The sequence below is a fragment of the Cololabis saira genome, chromosome 4, assembly GCF_033807715.1.
Source record: "Cololabis saira isolate AMF1-May2022 chromosome 4, fColSai1.1, whole genome shotgun sequence".
NCBI lineage: Eukaryota > Metazoa > Chordata > Actinopteri > Beloniformes > Belonidae > Cololabis > Cololabis saira.
Window position 1 is genome coordinate 29,904,834 of NC_084590.1, and position 19,983 is coordinate 29,924,816.

At 37.9% G+C, this 19,983-nt stretch overlaps 1 protein-coding gene across 5 annotated transcripts; it reads right to left on the reverse strand.

Moving 5' to 3' along the window:
• Positions 1 to 1,476: 1,476 nt before the first annotated feature.
• tmprss4a (transmembrane serine protease 4a) lies at positions 1,477 to 19,084 on the reverse strand. Of its 5 annotated transcripts, none has more exons than XM_061719372.1 (14): positions 18,909 to 19,084; positions 12,464 to 12,565; positions 9,664 to 9,718; positions 9,264 to 9,404; positions 8,971 to 9,123; positions 8,749 to 8,875; positions 8,523 to 8,642; positions 5,375 to 5,418; positions 4,705 to 4,867; positions 4,427 to 4,593; positions 3,948 to 4,043; positions 2,901 to 3,043; positions 2,639 to 2,791; positions 1,477 to 2,428 (listed from the first exon to the last, which is right to left on the reverse strand). In XM_061719372.1, the coding sequence occupies exons 2-14, from the start codon at positions 12,479 to 12,481 to the stop codon at positions 2,417 to 2,419; spliced, it is 1,392 nt and encodes a 463-aa protein (XP_061575356.1). In that variant the 5' UTR covers positions 12,482 to 12,565; positions 18,909 to 19,084; the 3' UTR covers positions 1,477 to 2,416. The 5 variants fall into 5 exon arrangements, with proteins under 5 accessions (XP_061575356.1, XP_061575355.1, XP_061575358.1 ...); XM_061719371.1 differs by lacking the exon at positions 18,909 to 19,084 and adding an exon at positions 14,304 to 14,770; XM_061719374.1 differs by lacking the exon at positions 12,464 to 12,565 and having other exon boundaries at positions 18,909 to 19,082.
• Positions 19,085 to 19,983: the final 899 nt, after the last annotated feature.

A 19,983-nucleotide genomic window follows, 5' to 3' on the forward strand; every position in this document is an offset into this window, starting at 1 on the left:
TTCACTGAGCCCCTCACCTTTTTTTCTCTCCTCATCTTCCCTTTCCTTTCTTCAGCTCAATCCACGGTTATTAATTAGAAGTATCTCAATCATAATTGCGCTCCATTGTTTTTGTAGTTTGTCGTGCTGGTCTGCCCCCTCTTCTTCTCTGCTGTACATATTTGCAGGCCAAAGCCTCCAGAGCTGCATGCTGACCTGCAGTGACACCCTCTGACCACCCCAGTGTCTGCTGTCCACCTGTTTATATAGTCGTGTCTGTAGTAAACCAACTGTATCAGTCATATGTACATAGAACTCTTAGTTGTCCAGCTAATGGATAAAGACTACTAACATATTTTGTCTTATGTACAATATACATTTTTGCTGGGCCTCTCCTCTCTCTGTGTTTCATCCTCTCTGTCTTATCCCCCTCCTCTTTTCTTCCTCTACAAAGCTGGTCTTCTGCAATAGGATCCCCCATATGATCTAAGACCTGCTCAAGGTTTCTTCCCTCTTAAAGGAAATTAAAGGAGAGTTTTTCTTTGACACTGTTTGGCTTTGAGGTTTTTCTCCCACTAGGGGGGGTTACCTGCCATTGTTTATGCAGGAATTGCTTGTGGTTCATGCTCACAAGGTCACAAGGTATATATTATACTATTTTCCACAGTGATTTGTTATTTGATGATACGTGAAATGTAAGATCACTATAATTTATATAATTTTCCATTCACAATTTATATAAGGCTGTACAAAAGCCTCCTGTTCCTATACCTTTAGGTCAGAGGGTGTGCCTGCACCCTGCATGAGGTGGACCACTACATGGAGCAGAGAGAGATCCACTTTCAGTACATACAATTACAAAGAATATCACATTATCAGACAGAAGAATATTTAGCCATACCAAGTTAACATTTTTTTTAATTTATACAGTCAAAGTATTTACAGGCACATTTACAAAATGAAAAATAAGCCAGTCATCAGCCACCTTGGCATTTTTACACCGCTGAAACCCTGATACAGTTCCTGTATCGCTATTTTAACTGAAATACATACAATATACAGCATTGTTCAGTTCAAACTGCACACTCATACTTATTTTGAACAGATTTACATAGAAAAGGGTAGACACCTGCATGCCATTTGACTTTGCAGTTTTGGATGAGATCTTCTTCGTTCTTTTTTTGTATACTTCCCCATTTGTTTGAATTAGGAGGTGTGTCCAAACTTTTGTTCTGTACTGTGTGTGTGTGTGCATATATATATATATATATATATATATATATACATACATACATACATACATACATACATACATACATATACAGTGTGTGTGTGTGTGTGTGTGTGTGTGTGTGTATATATATGTATATATATGTATATGTATATATATATATATATATATATGTATATATATATATATATATGTATATATATATGTATATATATATATATATATATATATATGTATATATATATGTATATATATATGTAATATATATAGGGGTGAAGGCAAAAAGTCAGTGACCAGCACTTTCAATTAGGCATAAGGTGTGAGAATGTTGAAAAAACAACTGTTCATGAACATACAACAATACAAAATAATTTTATATATTCAGTGCATTACAACACACGTTACTTGAATCATCTACTGTACATATACAGTATATTAAAGTCAAGTAATTTTCAATTTCCACTTAAAGTGCTCATGTGAATCATTCTGTGGTAGTAAGTACTGTAAGTACTGTAAGTGTACCCTCTGTGCTATAAAGAGATTAATTTCCCCTCACTTGGGCCAACAAATAAAATTAGCACCATAAATTAATTTAACTTTTGAGAGCCGTTGTCAGTTTTACAAAATTGTTGATATTAACCCGATGCTTTCCACTACTCACAGACAGGTTTGTCACCTTTGTTTACATAGCAGTTTAGTATAAGAACCCTCACCTAAAATCATAGCAGATACAGCAGTAATCAAATAAGTCACATGATATCTGACACCATGGTAAAGTCCAATATGTTCACAGCAGCTTATGCAGTTATTGCTTTAATTATGCCAGTACCACAGGTCAAATGCTCTGTTGTCAGTTCATACGATTCTTGTTTTAAAAACTGTTAATGATTGACCTGGGACTGGGTCAAATGACAGTGTATTAAAAACTAAGAACAGCATTTTTAAATGTTTAAACTGCTCAGTGACTGATAACGATACTTTACCCCTGAGATATGGCACAAAAAAACCCTGAAATAAGTTTACATGGAATACGTGTTTGTGTGTGTTTTCACATGCAACCGTCACGTGAGTGGCTGTTAGGCCTTTTGTCTGTTTTGCTGTTGAGAAGCATCTTCAACTTCCCTTTCCTCTCAGCCTGTTTCTCATCACAGTTTCACAGTTGATGACACTCCCTGGGCTGGATTTTTTTTTGGTGGCAGAAAGACATCAAGGGGTTTTCTGGAAAGGCAAAGTAAAATGTATTTTAATGTATTACAATCCTTAATTAATATGCATGATGGTAATCTATTACAGAGAACAAAAGCAAAGAACATTAATATACAATCTATGACAGAATAGTGTTTTTGACAGAAATTTCTTCCCTTGTTCTTTCATTTAGTGGATCTTAATGAAGCATTTACATGTACGAAGCTTTTCCTTTATGCATACCTCAATGACTGTATTTATCCAGTTGAGCATTTCTTCCACTTTGCAGTAGACACCAGGCCTGTTCTCCCGTGCACAGCCAACCCCCCAGCTCACCACTCCAATCAGATTCCACCGAGAGGAGGAGAAGTGGACCAGAGGGCCTCCACTATCCCCCTGGAATTCAGAACAGCCCATAAATCATTCATCGTAACCAATGAAAACTTTAGACAAGTGAAAATTAAAAATAGGTAACCTATTATAACTTCAATTAGGGCTTTGTTACCTGGCAGGCATCCACTCCCCCCTCCAGGTAACCAGCACACAGCATTTTTTTTGTTATGGAGCTGCCGTAGACTGAAGGGCTGGAGCATGTTTTCCGATCTATCAGAGGGATGTGGGCCTTCTGCAGCGTGGGGGAAACATCCCCTGGAGGCAGAACAAGGACAAAAGTTTTTAGTGAGTAGGTGCAACCTCAAAATCAAGGAAAAAAAGTTGTACGCGAGGTATTAAAGGTATTGTGACATCATTTTTAACATGCTTTTAACACTATTAAAAGTCTTGGGCAACATCCCTCAAATGTGTCTAAAAGAGTGTAACAAGAAAAACTTCACTCTAGTAATCTTTCCTGGCTTTTTATTACAGTGTTTTTTTGCGCCGTGAAAAATGCTTCCTTTCCCCCCTTTCCTGTCAGTCATTGCTCCGCTCCTCCTCCAAACCTCCTCCTCCTCCAGCCATACGCTCACAGCGGCGTCGGAGCGACAGGCGAAGCATGCACGGAAAAGCAGGAGGGCGAACCACAGCAAACAATCATAAAAATAAAGGCATGCAAGCAGCACTGTCCCCTTATCTTAAGTCCAGTCAGTGGCCGCGGGTCTTCTTAGCAGTTTTCCTCCGGTGATTAGAACAAAAGAGGCGTGTTAAGCCTCATTTATGGTTCCGCGTTAAATCGACGCAGAGCCTACGCCGTAGGGTTCAGCGTATGACGCGCGTCGCCGCGTAACCCTACGCCGTAGGGTCTGCGTCGGTGTAACGCGGAACCATAAATCAGCCTTTATGGTGCGCTGGAGAGGAGAGGAGACAGGGAGCTGGGTGGAGGGGGCGGTGATTTAGCGGATCGTTACGTAACGATCCGCCACCAAACCACATGCGCCGTTTTTGCACAGTTATGCGGAAAATCCCAGAAAGCACACAATACACTGAATGTTAAAAGTTCGTTGTTTTTTGGGTGTAATTGATGTCAAGACACCCAACAAAACACAAAAAATCAAGAAAAATGTGTTTTTCATGTCACAATCCCTTTAAAGATGAGAGGTAGCATGCAGGTTTTCACCATCTTCCTCCTGGTATCCCCAGCCGGTAACAACCATAGAGGCTCCAGAAGCAAGATCAAGGGCGTTTGGAGGTAGACAAACTGGCTTGGAGGTCTCTGGAGGGAAAGCATTCATTTTGAAAGTTATAAATATGTTGTAATACGAGCAATTAAGAGGTGAAGATTTACAAGAAAAGAGTTCCAGCTGCTTTCTATTATCAGCACTTTAGATTACCATTACCTGGATGATTAAGACAGTACACAGTGCAGGTATTCAGGTACATTACAACTGAAATATGAACTGGCTGAATTTTTTTCATACGAAGACTTTGCCATGTAACATAAACAATATTACCTACTAATGAATATTTTACAATAAGGACCTTATCTAATTTACTGGTGTTTAAATTTCAGCTACAGAGTTTATAATATTAGTTAATTAACATATTGATCAGTGACATGCAGTTCATTTCTGTCTGTGTATTAAATTAAAGACTAACCTCTGACTGTAATTGGGCTGCTGAGCCTAATAAGTGCTATGTCGTAGTCATTTCGTGCTGGATTGTAGTCTCCATTCAGTATGACCCTATCCACATAGGAACCCCCCAGAGTCTTCATATATGTCTGTCCTGACACCACTCTCCATCGACTCAGCTCCTTCTTGCTACTGCAAAACCCACAGCAAGAGAGAAGTTGGAGCATGAATTTATGGGTCAGATATTTGTGACAGAGCAAAATTCAACGAAAATGGTATACGGAAGAATTAAAAGTGTCATACCCAGAAAAGCAGTGGGCAGCAGTGACAACCCAACGATCTGATACCAGTGCACCTCCACATGTATGCTGGCCACCTTGCTGCAGGCTGACTTGCCAGGGCCAGTTCTCGATGGCAGCATCTGTACCCCCAACAATACGGCCCTTAGTGACCACCTCTCCACAGTCTGATGAAAAGAGAATATCAGTTAGACTTCATTTATATAGCAACTCTCATACAAGTAAATGTAGCAGCAGGTGCTTTTTGTATAACTTTAAGTAAATAAATCATTAAAAAAGATAACCAAACAAACCCCTGACTATGTCAGATCAAAATGTGGGTATCATAAATTGGGAATAAATGAGAACAGGAAAAAAACAACAATTAAAGTTATAAAAATAATATCCAAAGGGGTAACTATAGGACAATAAACATAAGTAATGTAGAATAAATTGTCTGAATTGTAAATGTATTTCATTTGTGGCCCACATTACCGTGGAATTGCAGTAGAATTACAGTGGAGTGGAATGTGGTGGCTAAGAAAGGGTTTGGCTCTCATTGTGGACATGTACTGGCCTGTACATGCAAACTACCACAGAGCATTGTCAACTTCTGCCCTACACATCTCCTAATCCCTACGTTTTTTTCTTAATACCAAGTAATGTTTGGATGCTTTTGTAAAAATAAAACTCACCTGAGCAAGTCAAAGAGACCACAGATCCAGATTTGCACACATTGCTGCCAGGAGGAGAAAAACAGGGTTTAAGAGGTACCTAGAGATACTAATGTGCCACAGATGATGTATACATATATATATAAGGTATATATATATATATATATATATATATATATATATATATATATATATATATATATATATATATATATATATATATTGTTTATATATAAACAAAAATAGAAGAAATCGTTAATGGAAAAACACATCTTCACAGCACTACATATAAGTACATCACAAGCTGACCTAAATCCACCCCTTATGAACTCTGTCCCCATTTCAGTTCTGCTTTTACTCGGTAAAGCACCTGCTTTGTTCACTCATGTGAGAGATAACACATAGAGGGAAGAAAAACTACAAACTTTTCTGCCCTTTAGGAATAGAAACCATGAGAAGGCACTGTCTCATACAAGTGATCTCTTAGGGGAATACAACAGAAAGCAAAGGCGAAACCCTAAATAAAAAACAAGAAATTAAGTGAAAATTTCACCAACAAATGCACAGATGAAAACAGATAAGATTATTAAAATGTAGATTATTTTAATCTTTCTTTCTCAAAACCCCTTCACATTTGAGCTTAATGTCACTGCCTTATTCTTAATTAGAGTAAAGCAAGTTAAGAGGGATGAATAACAGTAAGTATTGAAGACAAGCAAAAACACCTCTGCTCGTATCACTGCAGTAATAGGCTGTGCATTACCAGGAGACAAGCCAAGCAGAACATTTTGTTTTCCATGTGTTAACTCGCTAGCTATCTATTCTGCCACGAATGTGTTTGATGCTGAAATTTGCAGGACTCTATCTAGGACTTTCCTAATCTATCTAGGAATTATGCACCTATGGGGAGAGTCATAGTCACACAAGTACCAGCTTAGTGGATTCTTGGATTGATTTCTTTCAGAACCACGGTGACTCTTGAGGACTCTCACCAACAACTGCCTAATTTTTCAACTGATGGTTTCATAAACTTTCATCACAGACAGCTGAGATTAATAGCTAAAATATTCCAAGAGATGGATTGACATCTGCTGCCTCTGTTAGTCTAATTATCTCGTCCCAAATATTATATACATATTTGGTTGAACATGAACCACCATGAGAGTGTAACTTTATCTGTGTTGGTCTACTAAAAAGTGAATATTTAAGCTGACGGGTCTTTTTCATATGATTTTAAAGCTTATTATATGTGCTTTGCAGGCGGTTTAATCATTCATTTTGGCTGCGTAGATTCATAACACATTCTTTGTTATATTTTCTGGGATGAGGAACATGATATGTGCTTCTGCTTTACACTAAAGCCCAAAAGCCTGGTTTATTCTATGCACGTAGGTTACACACGGTGTCAACGCCTTCTCTCGCGTTTATTTACACTTCTGCATTGTCTGCGTTGCTCTGTAATTACATCACCAGCCGCTAGGCGGCAGTGTAGAGGTTCTATTTTTACCCAGTGCCGACTCTCCTTTTATTTAATTCCTGCATGAGCTCACTCCAAAAGCGAGTCAATCTCCATTGAGTCCTATGTTTAAATGTTCAACTTTAGAGCAGACATAAGCATATTCACACTCCGGTTAAAAAAAACGAAACAAACAAAAGTTTTGGTCTCAATCGTTTGACTTCACATCCAAATCTGAGCGAGTCGGCGACTGGTCATGTTTTATTTACGAGTCAACAGTCTGTCGGCAGCACTTAACATATGTTTCAGCGGGGTTCGGTTAAAGGCACAGACATGGGTTAGAGAGTCAACTGACTTTGATGTGGTAGTAGGGTTGCCAACTCCCTGTAAAATAAATAAGGGACACCTCATCTGCAGGGCCGGTGTTCTGAGATTTCCTCCTACCCATAATTTTGTCCTACTCGAGTTGACTGCGCATGCGTATAGCAGCAACTTCAGACTTCAGAAGGCCATAATATCCTGCTACCTGATCGCCGCGGAAGAGAAAAGGTTAGTTTCTTGTATTTTGATACTTTGTATGGACAGTATTTAATGCATATACGTTTGAGGGACAAATCAAATGCATGTCTTTATGCCTGTGTGTGAGTGAATGTGCTTTTCCAGCTGTATTGAACAGCTGAAAAAGTTATTCAGTTTTGTGCCAAAAGCAGTGATGGAAATCAACAGGTAGAGCAGGAAATGGACAGACCACCAAAGGTTAACTGCAGCATCCAGCAAGAAGGTTTGATTGATTTTATTTATTATAATTTTTCGCTACGGTAGTAAAACATTTTAGGTAGGAAAAAATCTCAGAACACCGGCCAACCCGATTATCTTCACCTTTCCTGGAGTGGTGAATTTTTTTTAGCCCCTTTTTTTTGTGAGTGAAACGATTTTTTAACTATTTGACTCAAACCTGAATTGAATAAGATGCATATTTTTGAATGCCATGAACACATGGAAAACCAATTATTATCCAGCAATTCACTTTAATACAAAATAACAAAATGAACTGAATAAAATAAGTATCTTTCTTAAACGGAAACCTGTCCTGCTTAACTTAAAATTGTATAAATTAATATGAAACAATAGAAAGAAAGCAGAACAATCCATTCTGTAATAGTGCACATTTTTAGTTCAATAACAAAAGTGCAAACAGAAAATCTGTAGAAAACTTGTGAACATATTTGTGCCTCAAAGGCCACGACTGTAGGTTACAATTGTAGTAAAACAGAAAAAAATAACTTGTGAACTCAACAGCTCAATGCCATTTTCTATTGGCATTTTATGACTATTTTTTGACTCTCACAGTAATACGGGACAAAGTGTGTCCCTTTTCAGCTCCATACAGGACACGTACTTTAGTTTATAAACACGGGACAATTCCGTTTTTCAAGGGATGGTTGGCAACCCTATGTGGTAGGCATGTTCCCGCCGGCTTCTCAGGCAACATGTCTGCACCCCGTAAGAAGAAGAACAGGCTTCAAAACAGCCATTCACAAACCAGTGGATCATGTGACGTAATGTGTCATTCATTGTTAATTCAAGTGTAAATCAGGTATAAATGTGACGCAAAAAGGGACACATAGTTCCTCAAACATAATTTAGAATCTGTGCAGTAATGGCACTTAATATCATTACAAGTTGTGATGGAGCACGTGTTGCCTCCCTCACCGGTCAGTGGTAGCCTGATGTGTGGGTGTGCTAGCAGTCCCGGCCCTGACAGCTGCAAATGGACCAGATTTCAAGGAGGACATTATGTTGACCACCTGGACGCTTGTGCTGTAAGGTTTACTGGGAGGACAGAAGAGGAAATATGTCAGGCATGCTTTTAAATCAAATAATTCGATATGTGAAAATACAATGATATTAATGAGATTTCTGACAGCTGTAAACTTACTTTGTGTATCCCAGTTGTTTACAAGCTGTCTGTGCGTGCTGTGGGGTCCAGTCATCACTGCACACACTCCGCCAGCCTAGGCCGGGGCTGTATACCTGCAGGATCCGCTGAACTGAAGTGAGCCGCACTGGAGGTAGGGATGCAATCGTAGAAAAAACCGAGTCATTTTTTCCACCTTTGTTTTAATCTTAGAAATACAGCACTTGTCAAGATTTTTGTTACCTGGATGTGTAGTGTTGACTTTAAATTCCGACACACAAGTAATTTCATCCTCTCCTCCAGTACAGTCATTGTTTCCATCACAGGCTTTGTCTATTGGGATAAACCTCACCGAACGTTTGCAGAAAAAGTATTTGCTGTCAATCAGCCTCTTAACTGAGAGAAGAGGGACACAAGTACACAAATTAAACTCAGTTTCGACTTTGGCAAACAGAAAATAATACTCAGTGCTGTAACTGATTTTACACATATGCAGGTTTGCCTCATATAAAAACAGCTGAAGAATTTTGACTTACTAAAATATCCTGCTGTGCACAGGATGCCCGCTATCACAATAACTATCAAAATAGTGAGCAACACGGTTTTCCTCTTTGACCCCTTTTCTCTCTGAGGCTTTGGAGACTTCATGGGCTTTCTGCGTTGGCCTGGTCGTGGACCTTTAAGACAAAGATGGGGGGAGCAAGGGTGGAGTGAAAAAAACAAACAAAAACTGCAGGCACAGGTCTGGAACAGGAACCAAAATGAAGACAAGACAGAAAAGAGGTAGAGAAAATAAAGTAAAGAGAAACAAATATCCTGAACTCAGCAAGCAAGAAGTTCACTTCTCCACTCTATAATGTTTTTTTTAGCATTTCACAAGAAATGTATTAATATCTCCCTATAACGCAGCAAAACTAAGGGTGGCTGATGGGTTACCTGCTGGCCTTGGATTCAAAGGTTTGGAGCTATCCTCAGGCAGCAGAGCGAACGTCTGAGGACAGAATGTCACAAACGTAAGATATGGGGAACACAGGCGTCATAACAACAGTGTTTAATGCAGCAATTGAGTGAACACATGTGAAATAGGAATCTATGTTATGGAAGACATTGAACATTGTGATTCTGTGGGATGTTTTTTTGTTTGCATGTAATTATTTAAGATAACATGCTCGTGTTAAAGTAATTGTGCTACCATGCAGATAATTGTTCAAATATGTATGACAGCAAATAACGTAGATTTGTAACCAAACACTGCTAAACTTTTGAGCCACAAGTAAAACAGGTGTGTAGTACAAATGAGAGGAGTCGCAGTGTTCCAGCATAAATTGAAAACAGAATAAAGTGTTCTCAGAAAATTATCTTCTTACATCCATGTGCCTCTGCAGGGCCAGTATATCTGCCTCTCCAAATGCTGCAGGCAGTTTCTGTTGTGAACTCCCCATTCAACAACCGGTACTCAATGTACTTGTGCCTGGTGAGTCTTACATTCAAACACAACAAATATTTTGGAGGAAGAAGCACATTGCCATGTTGTAAGATGGTGTATATATATGGGTGACTGCCCTTCAACCACAGAAGCCAGGATAAAGCTTAATGCTAGTTACCGGTATTTATGCATGCTTAGACAAGGTACCATATATGCTAAAACTGCTGCACAACTGCGTTGACAGTTCAAGTATGAATTGTGCGTTTGAGAGAAGGAGCAATGCACCTGAGCAATAAAATGGAAGCTAGGTGGCCAACAAACTGCCTTGTTGTTAGAGGTGTAAACGTCCAACAATGGACCAGTCAAACCACGTAAAACAACAGGGAGAGGGGAAAAAGGGAAAAAGAAAATTAAGTATATTTTGCTTTTCAGTACACAGTTTTATTAAGCTAAGGCGTGATTTGTGTCGGTATTTTATTTCTTTTGAAGTGGATCCAAAGCTGATCTCATATGTAAACTACTCTGTCATCTCAACAATGCATTCACACTTTAAAAGAGAACAATTACTGTACTTAATCACCTTCTGCCTTCTGGGTATGCAAAAAGGTTTCTGTGATGTGGCGCTTATATGACACGTTCTCTTTTTTCAGTGCCTCTCCTGCGTGTGTTAGATAAATGTGTGCTGTCTAAATCTGGTTCACCTTGTCTGGTCTGTGTGCTGAAAGAGATCACCAGATGAGAAATGAAATGGGAACTTGTTCTCTAAATTTCACTTCTCTTTCCTTGTATTCCAGAAGTATACGTTAAAGTCCCTTATTTGCATAGCCTTGTGCGACCAGAACCCATGCAGATAGGGGGACAAAGAATGTTGTCAGGCAGGTTTTTGTTTTTCTTTTTGGAGAACAGCTCACTATCCCAGGGCTGAGGCCTGATATGTTCCCTGAAGCCCCTTTCCGTTGGAAATTTGGAGGGTCACGTCCAGACACTGAGAAACACTGAGGCACTTTGTTGTTTATTCTGTAATGTGTGGCTGTCACCTCTTTCTCAGATTTCTCCACATTTAGACAAGAAATTATCCACTTTTGTGCATCAAGTCTCACAGCACTTCAGTGTGTAACACAAAAGCTGTATTCAACTGAGTAAAAATGTGGCTTTGTTCATATGGTTAGTTTATGACCATATACTTTTCCTTTCATATAACAGGGTGTCAAGAGACATACCACACTTGTATGAAGATCTGAGTTTTAGCCTTTTTTTTTCCAAAAGGACTGCAAAATGTGTTTAGTTACACAATATTTGATGATGAGCAAATCAGGTTAGTTGCTAGTTAACAGTTACCTATTGAAAGACTGTTGATCAAACGGTACTAAATAACCAATGAAAATTATTTAAAAAGACTTTTCTTAATTATTCCTAATAGAGGATTGGATAGTAGATGATGATGGGTGATTAGTGAACAGATTGAAATATCATATGTTAATGAATCATTGTGCAATAACTGCTTAATGAACACCTGTGAATCAATTATGTTGACCTCTGTTACCATGGCTACCTCTATGTTAACTCTGAAAAGTTGGAAAATTATAAGAAAACTAGCAACAACTCTTTTATTACCAAGTAGTACCTCATTATTTTATCTGTAAATTCATAAGTGCTGAATGAATTCATCATTGTTCCATGTGTGTTGGTCAACTTTTTTATTATTAGGTAATGGTTAATCGGTAGTCATAATTCCCCATTATCACCCATGTAACTAAGCAAATGTATCATTCCATATTGTAAACACTCCCAAACACTTGTTGGGAGTGTCATGGATGGACAGGATTAAGAACGAGCACTCAACAGAGGAACATATAATTAGTTGCCGAAAAAGTAGGAGAGGCTATAGACAGAGATGGTTTGGACACATAAAGAGAAGAGATAATTAAAGCATTGGTAGAAGTGATTAAAACTTCTTCTTGTTGATGAAACCATTAAAAACCCCTCATAATCAACTGCTGCTGAACTGAAATAATTTATGTTGCAACAAAAACAACAAAAAAGAAAGATAAAGTTCTTAATCATGATCAACTGATGGTAGAAAGTGTGCATCTGCTGAAAGTGAAGGTGAGTACATCATACTGTTAACAAGAGAGATGGCTAAAGGATGTCCTGTTGCTGTGCGTTGATGAAAACACTCAAAAATACAGGTTCTGCATTCTTAATATGGTGATGCATGTGTAATTTGTGCTTGGAAACGCCAGTGTTTATGCTGTAACCATGTTATATTATTTTGTGAGCCAAAGATTTCCAAACGGGTAGGTAGCTAACCTGATTTTGTTGAGTCATATTGAGCCGGTTGTGGACTGCTGCCAGTTAAACTACTGGCAGGAACTACTCCAGCTCCAGCAAGAGAAGTATAACTGGGTCAGCCTGAACAGATAAAATCATTGACCAGGTTAGTTCTTTTGTTTGAAAAATCCTCCTCTGCTTTTCAGCTTTATGGGATTATGTTCTTCTAAACTGAGACAATAACAAAATAGCTTTTTTTCCTGTTGGATGAGTTTAATTTTTATTTATTTATTTATTGATCTTTTACTTTTACTGGCATACACAAATATGCATGCAGTTATCGGAACAATACTATCAGCTGTAGTTAAGGTGGATCTTGTGTAGTACCATTGAGGCACTAATGATGTTTATGATGATATCAGCTGGTTCATTCAACAGACAGTGGAAAGAAAAACACAACCACACCCTCTCGCACATATAGCAACATTTGCGAGCAACTTGTGTCTGAGGACGGTGCGAAGTTTCATTAAACTTTTACATTTTCTTTGCTGTTTTTATGATAGTAGCACCCAAAAGAGAAAACAAGTCTTGTGGGTTAGTTCAAACTCAGCACTACTCACTTGTATCTGCATACTTTGGTTATTCTTTGATATAGAAAAACAAAACAAACAACATCTGTCACTTCAAAAGTAAGTTGCACTTTTATAACTTTTATTTCTTACATTTGTGAAACCAGGGTGCAACCTTCACTTATGCCACATTAACACTATACAGTTCAAATTATGTAATTTATAGTTTTTTTTATCCTACCTGGCACAAACCAGATCTAACTGGCAGACATGTATGAAGTCATAAAGTGCACGGATTCTGATAATTTCAGATTGGTTTCTCTGATATGACTCAGGTAAGTGCATTTGTGTCATCTAAGCGGACAGATCATATTTTGCCAAGTAAATACTGAAAAAAACACAGACTGACAGACTCTGCTGACCTCCAAAAATGCTTTGGAAAGCAACAGCTTGGATAATCTTAATTTTGGTTATATTAATTGGAATTATCTTTTCCCTTTTTCTCTTCCCCTTTTTCTCGGTCAGCGGCCAAGCTAAGCACATTGTTCTTGAAGTTGTTAACCACAATATCTGCAAATATTGGATATGGGTGGCATTAAAATATAATGTAAGCAATTAGTTATTAAAAAAGAAAATAGGCTATCTGCAAGAATTGGCCATCAAGACATCCCGCTGCCGTTTAAACTTGAGCGTTATACCATGTTACCAACATGATATATTTTTAAATCACTCTAGTGTAAAATGGGGAAGATTATGAGCCTCATTTAAATTTTAAGCCAAGTTATGAGTGTACTAAATGTGTATTTATATTTAGAATTAAATCACCAGCCCACATTGTGTGCAGCTGACTTCTACCAAATGTGCTGAAAAGGTTTTCTTCTTCAATCATGGTATAAAAGTATACTCTAGTAATTATCATTATTAATCAATATGAGGAAAAATAGGTAATATATATGCCAATAAGGCCTATTTATACACATCACTAGAGAAACAAATTACAGAAACGATAAACCTTAAGTCTTCTTACCTGCATCTGAAGCTGCCACTGATAATACACCTTTAATGAGCTACTTTGTAAATGGGGACTATGTATTTTCATTTATTGTCAGTGTAACTGCTGCTATAAACCAGTAACCTGCAGTAAACATGGAGGAGCAAATGAAGCAGACAAAGAAACCTTGACTATCACAATGTTTCTTTCCTCCAAGCTTGTTATCAGGATACATTCAAATAGTTTCATCTATGCAAACCAGTGTTGTGCCTGGCCTCCTTCATCACAAAAATGATTATTCTTTTCCTGTTGGACTCACCCACATGATGTAGTTCTCTTTCGTAGTTAGTTAGAAAAGGACCTGAATCCAAAACACAAAACAGGAACGCTGGCCTCCCAAGCTGGAGGTGGGACTCCACCGAGACTCCCAGTCCCCTGTTTGCCCTTCGTCCTCTTGCTTTCACTGTTCTGTTGAACTGGCTCAAAATGCAAACCTGTTGTGATTCTGTTTCCCTCTCTTCCACACTCCCTCTCCTTTTCTTTCTTTGGCTCTGTAACCGAATCCCGCTTGAAGGGTGCCTGATTTGCCTGCTGCTGAAACCCCAAAGCTGTAGTAAAGAATGCCGGTGTGCAGCTTTGTGTTTCCGCGATACACAGATTCAGAAGCAGCTGCTATGAATGACCAAACCCACTGACAAAACAAAACTCAAGTTCAGGTAACCCGACACTTCTACCTTCCCATGTGTTGGGTTGTCTATCTCGTTCTACCTGCGAGCTCCGCATAGATTTTCTTTTTCTTCCTCTCACCTTCCTTGTATTCTCTCTCCAAACTTTTAAAAACCTCTGGCTACAAGGAAGATTTTTTTCTCTTTTTTTGTTCAAACTATTTGCCTTCCTGTCCCTTAACACACACACACACACACACACACACACACACACACGCACACACAGCAGTGCAACTACTTGCATACAAACACACGTCAAAACCCAGATTAAAACATGTAGACTTAGTCATAACCTGAATTTAACCGTGATGTTCGATACCACGTCTTCAGGTTGAGGCGTGAACCTCACAGGTTTTGTTTTGACAGTTGGATTCAAAGTCGGTTGGTATCAGTCAGATGACCATCTGTCACCAACAAATGACTCATGCTACAGTATGTCTGTGACACTTTGGCAGCTGTTCCCAGTGTCAGTTGCAACCAGTGTTGTGCTAGTTACTGAAAAATAGTAACTAGTAGGGCTGGGCGATATGGACCAAAAGTCATATCTCGATATTTTCTAGCTAAATGGCGATACTCGATATATATCTCGATATTTTTTCTGTGCTTTAATTGGGGTTTCCCCCAAAGCATTATAGCATAGCATCTCTGTTAGCTTCATTTTTTTCTGAGGCAAACCCTTAAAAACAGTCAGTTTTAATAGAAAGCCTCGTGCCAAATGTCACACAGGTACCTTTATTAACAGAGGTCTGCACAATATCAAAATGTATAAAACAAATGAAATAAAAATAAACTGCCTGCATATATAGAATAAAAATGCTTCTTGAATAAAATAAAACAAATATCCCTTTCCTGCATAACAATTAAATTAAAATACACTGTGCAATTAATACAGTGTAGACAGTAACAGGCAGACTTTTCCACTGAGGTTGACAGTTGTGTAAATAACAAAACATTTGTGCAAATCTCAAATAAAACATTCAAGTCAATTTGTCACAAAATAAGCTATATCAAAATCATAAAAAAAAAAAAAAAAAAAAAAAAAATATATATATATATTTTTTAAATCGATATAAACGATATTGTCTCGTACCATATCGTGTTTGAAAATATATCGATATATATTAATATCTCGATATATCGCCCAGCCCTAGTAACTAGTTACCGTTATTAGTTACTTCATTAAAAAGTAACTCAGTTAGTAACTCAGTTACTTAGACCAAAAAGTAATGTGTTACTATGAAAAGTAACTTTTTAGTTACTTTAAATAAAAACATTATTTTAAATGCTCCCATTTAATGCCCCTCTAGCCTTCATTTCAGCATGGTACTAGACGCTGAACATGTCAACTAATAGAGACCAATAAAGCTGAATACTTCTGTCTTACATTTTTAAGGGTTTACTTTCCTATTATGGATGCAAATTACTATCCTGGTTACCATCTCAGTGCTTCTATAGATAAATTCACCGTGAACACTGTGGGATACTGAGCATTGACAATGACGGAGGAAAAAAAATTGGAGTGCGAAAGAAAAAACTGATAAGACCAGCTGAAGACAAAAGGTCTTTGTTATAAACAGCAGCTGATTGTTTTGCTTGACCTGAACTATTGGATGAAATCAACCTGAATGCCCATTTTCAAATGTACCTTCCAGTAGCAGTAGTTGTATCTCATTCAAATGGTTTATGTGAAAATATATAGAGGGATAGATCTCTAACTGTGAGTTAATAAGGTTCACTGCTTTCTATTTATCTGGTGGCACATGACATGTCTGAATGGACATCCTGATGCCATCCCCTAACATTAGTGACAGGACTCGGACTAGATTGCACCTACAGTAGTTATCTAAATTCTAGATAACACTGTCAGCATAGAACAGGCCTGAACTGCTGTAGTCACATTAACCTACAGTAGCATTTAGATGCTATATATTCTGTACAGCTGCTCAGAGGAATCTGAACACCTATCACGTGAAAACTTCTCTCCACCGAAATTTTACTTATGCTGATTAGCTGCAACAGTTTCATTTTTGTCCACAGTGTCTGAACCAAATGAACAAGACAGAAATGTTACCGGGACTGCCGCCGAAGACCCATTGGCCCCATTTAACTATTTATCAATCGTTTAAAGATTGATCTATACACAAGGCACCATGCATGCTAGTTTGATGGGAATGTTTGTGGCAGAATTAAATAATTTGTTACAAGAAAAACAATGTTCCCAGAAAAACACATAACAGGCCGCCAGCTATCTCTATAGACAGCTTGGCAACTCTCACACTGTCACGTTGAACATGGTTCTACAACCGCTGGTGTTTCGCAAATGCACATTTACATGTTGTAACATGTTTCTGCCAGTTGGGGCAAGTCTAATAAATAGGTCAAACAGTGGTGTTGGTGTGCCATATCTGTTAGCTTTGCGCTGCTGAGTAAAAGACAAAAGTCACAATGGGCAAGGAATGCTCGGTGGTTGAGTGAAACTAAGTGAAGTTGGTTTTGAAAATAAATAAGATCACCCAAAGCAGCTGTTAATATTACCCCAAAGTGATTTGGTTCAGGTGGTTCAGGTTTACTTTTATGTATCATATTTAACTTTTTACTTTTTTTTCCTCTTGGGGAAATTAAAGCCATGCTACTATTTCTGGATGGGGAACTTGTGATGGGCCAGCCAACACCCTCTGAGTTTGATTGATTTATGTAAATGGGTGTATGGTCAGATATTCCTGCCATACGATGTGCTGGCGACCTGTCCAGGGTTTACCTCTGAGAGCTGCCCCCATGACCCGGAATGGAATAACCAGGTATAGATTATGGTCTTCAGCTGAGATGGTTGCCATACCCATACCAGGCTATAGTGCCAAACCCAACCAATTATTACAAACAATAAAAAATGTAAATAAATATAAAAGCCTCTCTTCGATGATAATTCTTTGTACTGATAGAGGAGTTTTTGGTTCTCATGGTACCACTTCTCTTCCATGGCTACCTCCATGGCTACTTAAGTCAAACGTTTAGGTAATGGAAATAGAAAGTGTAATGAAACTATTACATTCTATAAGTTGCCCTTTCAATTTAATATCAATTGAAACTCTGCTTCCCTGTTGTAAAAATATCCAGTCAGTTCAGTCACAATGTTTGCCTTCTATAGTGGCCCCATAAAGATGCTTGCAAACACTCCGAAGAGTAACCAAGAGACGCATTAAAGCTATTGTCCACTCTTGTTTGACTCTCTGTTTAACCTGTTTTGCATCAACTGCTTCACTAAGTTCATAATTCCATCAGCTCCTATAACACAATAGCCATACAACAAGTCCACACTATTTTCATGTCAATGAAGCCACCTGTTGCAGCCCGGGATCACTGGTGTTTTTAGTTGAATATGAATACAAATACAGCTCAAAGACATCTTAAATGCTGTATGGCATTTAGTTCAAACACATTCATTCAGGGTTATCAATAATAATCTTTGAAGGCTACCAACTCAAGGAACTAATGTTTAACTGCATTTACAGTCATCTAAGATAAGATATATTAATTCTAATATTCTAAGATCTAAGATATATTATTTATTCCGAGCACCTTTAGAATACCCCTATTTCATAGTGACCTTTGAATTAAGCAACATTCGATTCAAACTTTCGAAGTGCCAAGGAAAGAGGTTTCACTTTGAATAACTCAAGCTACAGTAGCTGTCAGTCTTCAACAAAAGGAAAAGGTTTTAGTTCTTCTTGTGTATACATTTGCTCTCTTCTGAAAGAGCTTGTGAATTTCCTCTTGACTGATTTTAATGTATTTTAGCATCTTAAAAAGAATTGGAGGTATTTATAACGCTTGTGATTAATATTTATAAAAAATATTTCATACATTAGCATCTTGATATTGTATGATACAATTCACAAGGGAGGAACAAAAACTATTTTCCTTTAAAATGTATTGAATAACCTGCACTGATTCATTACTTTGCTAACAGTTTAAGTCAGTAATTTTATAAGAGATGAATCAAAGTGCCTGATTTGGCTGAGTTATTAAAACATCTCATTTACAGCATCTCATTCACTCCATTCTTCTAATACAACCATTTGTGGTTGAAAAGTGACATACTGTAGTATACAATTACTCTCACGTTATCAAAGTACCATGATACCATGGTACTTAATTTTGCTAATACAAATATCTTAGCTCATTACTGGACTCTGCCTCACCTGCAAAGTGGATGTCACTCTTTGGCTCCTCGTTTTTGAATCTTCTGAAGGTTAACAAGAAGACTGGTGGAGAGAAGTTATCCCAGTGTGTGAAATAGTGCTTTTTTTTAAACTGAGGAGCTCCTGAACTCGCATTTATTGTTTTAACAAGGAACACCCTTGAGAGTTCCTTCAGCCTTCCTCTCAGCCCTCCACCTATCCCGTAACTCTGTACCTAAAACACACACACCCAAACACACACACACACACACACACACACACACACACACACACACACACACACACACACACACACACACACACACACACACACACACACACACACACACACACACACACACACACACACACACACATACACACTAATCCATCTACATATCCACACCACTGTCATAGTTTCATAAACACAGGTTAATAATCAACTCCCCAGTACTTTGTGTTTTATACAGTTATCTGCTACATCCCTATTGTTTGCACATTTATAATCAAACAAATCAGAAGACTGCTCTTATTTTCTTTCCTACTTTTTCTCATTTGATTAAACATTATGAAAATGGTTATGATTCAAAGTAGCTTAAAATACTGTTATGACGGAATTATATGAAGATCCATTAATTTATTTATTCAATGTTGAATGTCAACATTTTATGCAACATAATAAACTTAGATTAAAGATTGCTGACGATTTGTAAAAAAATACAATGCAAGTCTCATGGGACACTCCTTTGGGAGCACTTTTTACAGTAAAAGCACTGTTGTGTCATCTGTCATCTACTTACTATTCTTTTCAATTCTTTTTTGCCTATTTATTTTGTTTCCCTGCATAAGGAAGTATTTGGGCTCTCTGCTGAGAAACATGAAATATACTGCTTATTTTACGGCCCACATTGGCTGTATATATCAGTTACAATCTGTTTCATGGCACTGATAGATGATCGCATCACAGAAGATTTTCATCTGATAACCTATTATTGCCTTTATAACTGTGAGGAGGATCAGTGACACTTCTCAGCATTATGTTGTGTAACTGTAAAGGTTTTACTGGAATCTTGATAAAAAGTTACCTGAAAATCAC